We start from the raw sequence: 9,608 nt of genomic DNA, 5'->3' as shown, positions 1-9,608 counted from the left end.
ATAGATAGTGGGCAAGTGAGAACAAAGTGCACAAAACAGAAACCCCCCCGCAAATGTTTCATTAGACCAATCCCTCCGCGAGGAGAGAGCGCGAATAAGAACAATGCTACTAAGCAACACCCCCTCCCTACAAGGAGCGAAGGCCGACCAATAGAACAAAGCACCCTTGTGAACCACATCAAACCTGCATTCGACCCACCAACAAGACCCCAATCTCCCAAAAGAGGGCTATGCAGAACACGGAGGCAGGAGTATAGTTCAAGATTTATTCATTGTGAAAAGTGATGAACTGCAATACAAAAACTACAAATTCATTCATTGGTTACAAAAACTGCAGACCAGAAGCATATTATGCATGTGAACGGGACCATGGTGTGTGGATGTAGCCAGGCATCCTAGTGAACAGTGCACTGTGTAAGCCATTCGACAATAGTGCAATGATCGTGAACTGCCCAATATGAAACTATGGACATAAGGCACAGACAAAAAACAGCACGAACAAGTGCACCATGCTGGTTACAGAAGCCCCCTGCCTTGCAATGTGGCTTCTACAAAGTGCTGGGCATCAGGTTAACAGATAAGCAAATTATGTACACAAACATTTCACTGAGTGGGCTGCATCTCAATTTCAAGGGTCTCCGGGTGCTCCACCAGCTGAGGGGCAAAGGGTCCCACCAGCCAGGTAAGAGGTGTGTGCACAACCACATAGTCTACCAGCTCATCAATATGCTGCCGGGCCTTGCCCATGGTGTCGCGGCTCCGGGACAGGACACCGCTGGACAGATCTTGGAAGGAGCGAGCTGCTGAGAAGGAGTTGTGCAGCTCCTCTGCGTTCTGTCGCAGCTGCTGCACGCGATCTTGCATGTTGGCAGGAAGACCTTGCATGCTGGATACCAGAGTCAGGCAGGTAGTCTGCAGTTGCTGGGCAAGGTTACGGGTCATGGCCAAGGCACGGGACTCTATTTGCTGGGTATCAGAAAAAGAAAAAAAGTAAGTTATAGCTAGTTTACAGTCCATTTCCAAGAACAACATTTCTTGAAATCATTGAGCTAGAGCAAAACAGCACCACGTTTTTATTCAATAGCATGATGTTCCCATGACCAATTTGTTTACCAAGGACAGTTAAAGAAATTTGTCTGGACACCCCCTTCCTTGCATTGGTCGTGCACAACCCAAGCCTACAATAAGTCAGCCTCTGGCGCCTACAACAAACACAGCAAGTGAACCAAGTTACATCTGAGAACACCCAGTCTCCAGGAAGTCTCATTCGATTTTTATCTCCTGCATGCTCTGCTCTGCGGCTTACAAGCCAAAGGGGTAAGCATAACACCGCAAAAGTCTGTTGGATACAAATGATATTTAAATAGCACGTGTGTGACTTCACAGGTGTGGTCGCATTAAATCCAGGCCCAATGGCTTATCCAAGGATAGTCCATACATCCGACACCAGCAGCAGATCTGGAGCCCTGACGGTACGCCCAGCAACCATTTCTGAAGGGTGTAAATCACTGCCCCCCCCCCCCCCCCCCAAGCATCTCATGACAACATCCACTGGGTGGAGAGACTAAAGTTGTACAGTAACCGGACAGCTGGTTAACCGGGATCTAAAGTTTGTGCGCCAAAGGGATTGTTCCTCAAAGCCAAGCTCTGGTTAAGTTTATCCCATGTAGGACAAGTCACTGCTGCCAGGTGCAGTGGTAAGAGACCCCACCACCCCTTTTATTAAGCACACTAATGTATCCAAAACAATCTACAAGAAGTCCTCCATGCAGGCATCAGGCAGGAGATAGTATTCTGTAGGACAAGCCCTCCTTTGGTTACCTCTGGTTGGTCAGAAGAATCCTTTTCACAGCTTTCCGGCTGCCTGCGGCTCCACTCCACCCAGAGCTGGTGCAGCTTATCCTGGCCTCCGTGCACACTCTGCTTCGCAAGATCAATCTACAAACAAGTCAAAGGCTCAGACCTTACATAAGAGACAGGAGGCACCAATAGGGATACTCAAGAAGTACTGATTACGAGTGAAGCCAGATTAGAAGAAGCAGATGTGGGCAGTGTATGAGAGCCATATGGGGAAATAAAGCAGAGACAGTTGACTATGGGGTACTTACCAATACCCCAGATTAGACATAAGTGTTAGCATTCATGCTACTGAGCAGTGTGCGCAGAAGCAGAGAGAAACAGGCCTCGATCCAGCAAGGGCTAGAGAATGCGACAGCAATCATGGGGGTGACGTGCATATGGAGACATTGTGTGCCTACCAGGTCCACGGTTTGCTGCAGCTGGGACAGGGCCTCCTGGGTATTCTGCCTGGCATTCCTCACCTTGCCCAGGGAATGCTGGTACGCACGATGGCGCAGCTTGGTGGATAGGGAGCCCAGACGCACAAAGTAGCTCTGCTGTTCCTTCTGCTGCTGTAGAGTCGCCACCTCGAAGCCCTCCACGGATGCAGCGAGCTGAGCTGAAGGGAGGAGAGAGGGAGTGACTGCCATGTTCAAGTAAGGACACCCATTTCAACCATCTCAGCAACAGTCACACTAGTCAAACAACCTCAGCGGAAAGCCAATGGACACTACTGCAGATAATGTCTAAAGCACGCATGTGAGGAGATAGCCATGGCAGAAGTTGCTGAGCTCCAAACTTTAATGCCAGTGGTAATTGATGGTGGGCTGCTGCTGGACCAAAGAATTAAAGTGCGCCTGCAAAAATGGGGGGGGGGGGGGGGGGGTACAGTCATCTACTGCTGCTTTGAGGCTTTAAATACAGAGGAATATAAAGTCGCATGCAAGCATTCTACTAAATAAATTGACCTCACTATTCAGGAGGTAACTAAACACCTAGTTAAGGGACTAAAGTGGGTGAATTAAAGTTCTGAGTCTCCAAGTTACTCTAGCACAAATACTAACCGACCCTCCCCCAATGTAATCTAGTGTTCTACAGGAAGCCCGACACTGCACTACTACAGTGAAGTGCTAGTAGAAGGCTCAGTTCACATTCAATCCTGTAATCTGCAAGAGGGAAGGCAGCCAATCAGGGATTTTAGTTCTTACAGGATGCAAAAGACAAACCCCAAGTTAAGACTTTACACCTGGACATTTGAACAAGTTACTGGCTCTTCCAGTCATTAAACACTTGTTGATTTCTAGCAATTAACTAATGTTTACCCAGTTCTTCATCAGTCATGGGAAGGTAATGGTCAACCAGTTCCTCAGATTTGCCCAGCACAGTGTCCACACTGCTGGACACCAGTTGTCCAACTCTTGAGGCCATGACAGTGTTCACACTGCTGGACACCACAGCTTTGGTCATATCCACACTGCCCTGGACAGCACCCTTTGCTGCATCCACCACACCGGTCACCCTTGTGGTCACTGCATCCTTGGCTCCATTCACTGTGCTGGAGACTGCGTCTTTGGCACCGGTCACTGTGGAGGTCACAAGCTCCTTGGTATCAGCCACCACCTACAACAGAGAAAGGTAACTGAAACAGGGAGGACAAGGAAGCAGGCCCAATGAGCCCTTTCAAACTACTGCCTGTTGGAAAATGCTGCGTCTAAGTGAAGCTAAAAAGCAACTGTTGCTTTTAATAGAGTCCTCCAAAAAGTGAACAAACTGCAGGTGTACTATAAGGAATGGTGACACCAGCTGAATGCAAAATACACACAAAAAAACACTTTAGGCAACAGACTATTCTAGAACCAGTTTATTGTATGCCATATTAACAGGTCTGTGACTGCATCATACCCTAGTTCACTAGGACCCTGAAACTAGCTCATTTCATACTTGGACTACTGTGCAACAGTGAGCAGTAGTCACCAAAAGAATGCCCACACCAACACAATTTCTTAGAGAGGGGAGTTTACCTTCTCAGTGGGCTGTTGCAGGATTGGTAGCTTCTCTTCAAGTCTGTCCAAGCCTTTGCAGGCGTACTCGTTGGCAGTCGCAACTAGGAAAGGAAATACAGTGTTACACCCTGAAACTCTAGGTTCCAATTTATTGGTTACTTGCAGCAACCAGCACAAAGCGCGCGTGAAGCAGCATCCTATGACATGGTGAGAAACAGGACTATCTAGGAAAAAGCTTGGTAAATGGCAGGAGGGGGTGGCGGTAAATACACTTTAGCCCAAAAAGAAAAGTTCAGCAGTGTCCCAACTGCACCAAATGTTCAGGCTGAACTAAACATGCAACACTTCGGTTCTGGCCCAACTGCTCATGTCGACAGAGCCAGCTGCTAACGTCCTTGCAGTGTATCTGGGACAAAGGCCGGCTGGACATTGGACGAGAGCCTGCATTCTTCAAGGTCAGGCTGCGAGCTCAGGGAGAGGAACCAGTTACAAAGTCAGCCTCAGTCAGCGCTGCCAAGAAACCCCAACAGTGGGGGCAGAGGCATAATGCAAGCACTGGGCTGATGCAAAAGGGAAGAGGGTTTGCATTTCTATCAGTGGCAGCTAAGCTAAGGCCTGGAGAAGAGAGTTTTGCTGGAATAACTCATGCGAGACGCTCAAGATATTCCCCTGGCAGTATCTTACTCTGAGGCTCCAGTTTGTTGAGGATTGGCTGCGCACTGGTGTAGGCCACCGCGGTGATAGTCTTGGCTCCCTGTTCAGCCATCTCGCAGACTGTTTTCAGGTACGGGTGGTTGTCCTTTGTGGCAGTGTAGGCGCTGGACACCATGTCATAGGCAGAGTTGACCAAGGGAAGGTTCACCATCCTGCTCACCACACTCTAAAAAAGGTAAAATATATTTCTATTAGGCGGAAGCCTGGCAGTTCCAGACACTTTACTTGTAAATCTGGGACTGCGCGTTCAGTTACAGCCAGGCCAGCAGCACACAGCAAGCGCACCAGGCAAGGAAACGACTACTCCAGCAGAAAACACTTTATACCATAATACTCATTGTTAGGCCTTAGCTTCCTCCATGACCCATCCCACCCCCCACACACACACACACTGGAGCCCCAGTTAGCACGAATTTTGCACAGAATACAATTTAAATCCAATAAGCTATGAAAACTCAAAAGTGCATGATTGGGAAGGTGTAGCAAGTACTGAAAACATGATACAACCTGGGTACTTTGACATGACGCCCGTGATGGGCCCTTGGGTTACATTTGTCTGTGCCCAGTTAAAAGCTCCAATTCTGTAGACAGTAACCGCTTTCTATAAGATGCCATTTAACTAGTTTGAATTCACTTCTGTATAACAGACAGGGGGCTTTTTGATGGCACTGAACCACAGGATCATCCAATCACGCAAGGACTCTCATACAAAACCAAAGTACGAGCAACAAGAAAAGTCATCCTATACAGAACACTCAGAAATATACCTTCCACCCTTTCAATCCTAGGGGGGCCCCCCCATTAACCAAGTCCAACATAGGGAGGACTTACCTGTGGCTCTTCTGGAGTGGTCCCTTGCTCTGTGGAGGCAGGGCTCTCATTTTCGTTGGTAGACATGATGAAGGGGGTGCTAGCAGGTACGAGTAATCCGTTATCTGCAATAGAAACCAAAAGGTTAAAGTGCAGTGCCACGAAGAGAGAACTTCTAATCAGTCATGACAAAGGTGTGCATCCACTTCACCTGGCAGACTTAACTGGTACCCACCCTCCATCACCTCATGTCAAGATCACAAGTCAAAGGCAACGTTTGCCATCAGGCTACTGCAGAGTCCAGCTGGGCCACTGCCAGATTCTAACATCCCAGACAGACTGCTGACCAGAGACTGCCCACATTGCAACACTGCCAGTCTGAATATTTGCTAACCCACTCAGAAAGCAGCAGAGATGGATATCCAGTATTCACAGCTGGAATGCATTTCCAAATCCTGAAATTTGACAGGTGTGAAAATAAACGAGACCAGAGGCCTACTTGGCACGCAGGCCAATTCAATTAAAACTCACTCATTAACTGATCACGTGGCTAAGTGCAATGAATATTATCAGGAACAAATACACTGGGCTGAGATTATCTGCTTTCAGATAAGGTGGCCGACAGCGTCTCAAGAAGTACCAAAGTCCAGGGCGGTCTGTGCCCAGCATGCCTAGAGAATCCGGCATACTCAAGTGAATGGCAAAATAATTTCGCAAGATCTTTCAACGATACTGATTAATTCAGATCTTACCTTCTTAGATTGGATGTGAGCTCATACCAAGAGCAAACCGAATGAGTCTGGTTAAGAGTTATGCCCTGCTAAGAGTTGGGGGAAGTTACAATATATTGCCAAACATACCAATTCAGCTTGCCTGGTGCCACTCAGCGCTTATATACTAGAATTCTGATATCACTGCCACACAAGAGGCTACCTGGTATAATACATAGAGCCCTCCAGTACCGAAGGATAGGATTCCGGGATGCCAAAACACGGTGCCACTCTTTATGAAGGGGCGTGCGCCGAGAGTCAGCGTAGCAAGCTCACTGCAGTAAACAAGACACTAAGAGGCCAACTATCAGGTTATTGGTCTGTATACACATTTAAGGTATGCTATACTGTTTGCCTCAGAGGGATAATCCGAAAGGTAAAAGCAGGAGTAAATGACAACAATGCCAATAACTCCAAGAAAAAAGTGGCAGGGGGGTGGGTCTGTAAGTGTGAAGGACCACAGCAAACAAGATGTTAATAGCATAGGAGCCCCCCGAAATAAAATGCACTAATATAAACTTTAGACTGAAGGATAAGCACATCATGAAACGCACATAAAGAACGTAAGTGCTAAAGGTCCAGTGAAAAAAAAAACCAAAATAGAAGCCATGTGAGATCAGTGCAGAGCGAAAGAGTGCAGAAGCCCCAACTCCTCTGGGGTCAAATTGCAATCACAGAGTTAAAGGAAGGGGTCAAAGCTCAGATGCCACACCTGGGAAGCGTGCTTGTGGCAGACTGATTGAGGACACATGAACCAGAAGCAAACACCAGGAGCCATTATGAAAACTTGCGAAGAGACAATCCTGAAATCTACATATGTGGTAAAAAGAGTAGATCACGGACGGCTAATGACCCGGAAACTTGACAGACGACCAGCTTTGGGCCTCCTCCGAGGGATGCTGCTCTCCTGGAGTAGCAAAGTTAGAAGTCATACTTGTGATGGCCCATATCCGGGAAATTACATCTCTGCTCTATGGTAGACTAGGTAGTGATGGACGGAGCATCAGAATCAAACACTCACACCCAGACAAAAGATCTGGTTCAGATGCTCCGTCCGTTACAACCCCTTTTGTACCGCTATGGTAGACGCGACACCCACCACCGGTTCCTTAAATTGTATTACAAAACAACTCACCACCCCTCTTTTAACACACCATCACTTCCAAAGTGCTCCAAGGCAACTGTTGGGCAATTATAGGCGCTTCACAAAAACCCAAAACAAAAGTTGGAGAGAGATAAGGAAGTCAAAGTAAACAGGCAAGAGAATCTAGCGCCTGGGCGTTTATGGGCTCACAATAAAAGACATACAGTGAGAGGAAGAGCCAGCACGTGACAATCTAAGACTATAAAGAGATGCAGCAACATGGTTGTCTTAGAAACCATGAGAAAGGACTAAAATAGGTTTGAAAAGACAAACATGCGGCAATCCAAACGCTTGAAGAGGCATCAGTAACCAGCAGGAGATATTCAAGGAACGAAGAAAGTAAAAACGCAACTGCTTTCGAGGGAAAAAGAACACCCCCCCCCCCCCAAAATAGCAAACAGTACCCCAAAGAAGCCAGATACCCTTGCATTGTAGTCCATCAGACCAAATAAGAAAAAGCCAATGGAAGCCGTAGGAGTGCATAATTAGGATGAAAACCCCAGAAATGACAGACTACAAAACGAAAAGGGAACTAAAGTCTAACACTGCCCCACCCGAAAAACAAGACCAGCACATGACTAAAGTCTAGCAGGGACCTCGAGAGAAAGTCAGTCGCTCTAGTGAGTGACCCTGAAACCTAAAAGAGTATAGCAAAGACCAGCTAAACAGACCATGCTTCCACTCACCTGCTTCGCCTTAGCACAGCTGCTGTTACTCCAAGTCAAGCAGACTCCTTTTAAATGCCTTGCATGACGTCACTGGTGGGCGTTACTTCCAGTCACACATCCTGGACCGCGGATCACCGCTGACTCATTGGTCACCTGACGGATCACAACACAACGGCAGACCTGTTGGGTGTGGGCAAAACATGGCTGACATCTTCAGCTATGGAAGATGTCGTATGCACCGCCTCTCTCTCTTGCCAAACTGAGATGGGATGCGCGTTCTAGTGTTTATGTGAGCACGCGGGTTTACGTCGTAAGCTTGGGTGCCGCCTGCTTCGTATGATAGGCTACGCTTGCTCAGTTTGCCGCCATCTTGGAACAGGATTTTAAGATTGAACATCGAGCGTCGCAGAGGTATGTCTCTGACAGAGATGCTCCTGACCAGAATTGTTTTTACTTCCACATGTAACATGTGCTCTAAAAGAGGCTTGTACAACTGTAGCCTACCTATCGCCGGTAACCACTCTTGTTCTGCAACCCAACCTCCCCCTCCAAACAAATGGTCGTAAACACATACATCCTAAATATACATCAGATCAGGCATACACTCCAGAAATGGGTGCTTGCAAATGAACTGTACTGTCCTGCCTTCCTTTCTGTTCTCCTCCCTCTTCCTTCCCCTGCCCCCTGAACACCTGGCTGAACGATGGCAAGAATTCCCTGCTCTGTAAATATGTAATATATGTAATCCTGAGTGAATTTGCAATTTGTATATATTTTTTATCTCTACCCACTAGAATATGTAGTAGTCCTTTGTACTTACTACCATTCCTATGTGATTTTAGAGTTTATCATTGTATCTTTTCCTTGAGTGACTTTACAACTTGTACATTTGCGATTTTTCATGTTGATATCTCCTATGTAACTCATGTAATCCAAAGTCCTAATGTAACGCAATTGGTTCTTTTTGTAAAGCGCTCTGACACCGTCGGGTAATGTTCGTGCTATATAAAATCGCAATAAATAAATAAATCTGATGCAACTTGCAGCATAAGCCATGCGTGTAGCATCGGATGTGGGTTGAGAGTGACAGTGACTAGCTGGTGTGCATTATTTGGCTGGCTGTCAGTTAAGCATCAAGTGTACGTGAGGACTGACCTCAGAGTCTTCTGAGCCGAACTTTGTGCGGGCTGTCAAGATTCTTAGCATGGGCATTTTGTTATACATCATGGCAACATTTTTAAAAAGCCATGAGGGAGGTTTAACCCCTTCCATGCTGATGACGAACCCCAGCCGTCATGCACTACGGTGCTCGTGTGCTGATGACGGCTGGGGTTCGTCACGGCCCGCCCCTGTTCGTGTTGTTTACAGCACACCAGGGGAATCGCAGCCGCATGGAAGGGGTTAATAGTGAAATCGATGGCATCAGTTTTCCCAATTTCTTGATTCGGAGTTGAGGACGTTTTAAGTGGGAGAAAACTCAAATGGCTGAAATTAATGCGAGTTAACACAGCAGAAAGCATGTACATTTATTTCCTTACAATGAAGCCCACTACACAACACGACCTTTCAGCCTGGTTCCCAATAGTTTTCTGTCGCTGTAACAGGATACCTGCTCACACCCATACTGTTATCATAGAAGAACAGGTTTAAACAATAACAA

At 47.0% G+C, this 9,608-nt stretch overlaps 1 protein-coding gene across 2 annotated transcripts; it reads right to left on the bottom strand.

Annotated features, from left to right (window-relative positions):
- Positions 1–248: 248 nt before the first annotated feature.
- On the bottom strand, positions 249–8,066 carry LOC147673261 (perilipin-3-like). Of its 2 annotated transcripts, none has more exons than XM_086947062.1 (8): positions 7,967–8,066; positions 5,388–5,491; positions 4,527–4,722; positions 3,861–3,943; positions 3,162–3,459; positions 2,259–2,458; positions 1,822–1,938; positions 249–966 (listed from the first exon to the last, which is right to left on the bottom strand). In XM_086947062.1, exons 2-8 carry the CDS (start codon positions 5,451–5,453, stop codon positions 604–606), a joined length of 1,323 nt encoding a protein of 440 aa, XP_086803188.1. In that variant the 5' UTR covers positions 5,454–5,491; positions 7,967–8,066; the 3' UTR covers positions 249–603. The 2 variants fall into 2 exon arrangements, with proteins under 2 accessions (XP_086803188.1, XP_086803189.1); XM_086947063.1 differs by having other exon boundaries at positions 2,322–2,458.
- Positions 8,067–9,608: the final 1,542 nt, after the last annotated feature.

The sequence above is a fragment of the Lissotriton vulgaris genome, chromosome 12, assembly GCF_964263255.1.
Source record: "Lissotriton vulgaris chromosome 12, aLisVul1.2, whole genome shotgun sequence".
Taxonomy (NCBI): domain Eukaryota; kingdom Metazoa; phylum Chordata; class Amphibia; order Caudata; family Salamandridae; genus Lissotriton; species Lissotriton vulgaris.
Note: the sequence above shows the minus strand (reverse complement) of the source record. Positions and strands in the feature narration are given on the sequence as shown.

What these genes read in the sequence shown, in the direction of transcription:
- LOC147673261 (XM_086947062.1), bottom strand. Translation starts at nt 5,453, where the DNA reads ATGTCTACCAACGAAAATGAGAGCCCTGCCTCCACAGAGCAAGGGACC. An exon ending in CCACTCCAGAAGAGCCACAG is followed by an intron (nt 4,723 to 5,387) that starts GTAAGTCCTCCC and finishes TACCTTTTTTAG; the next exon opens with AGTGTGGTGAGCAGGATGGT. An exon ending in ATTCTTCTGACCAACCAGAG is followed by an intron (nt 967 to 1,821) that starts GTAACCAAAGGA and finishes TCTGATACCCAG; the next exon opens with CAAATAGAGTCCCGTGCCTT.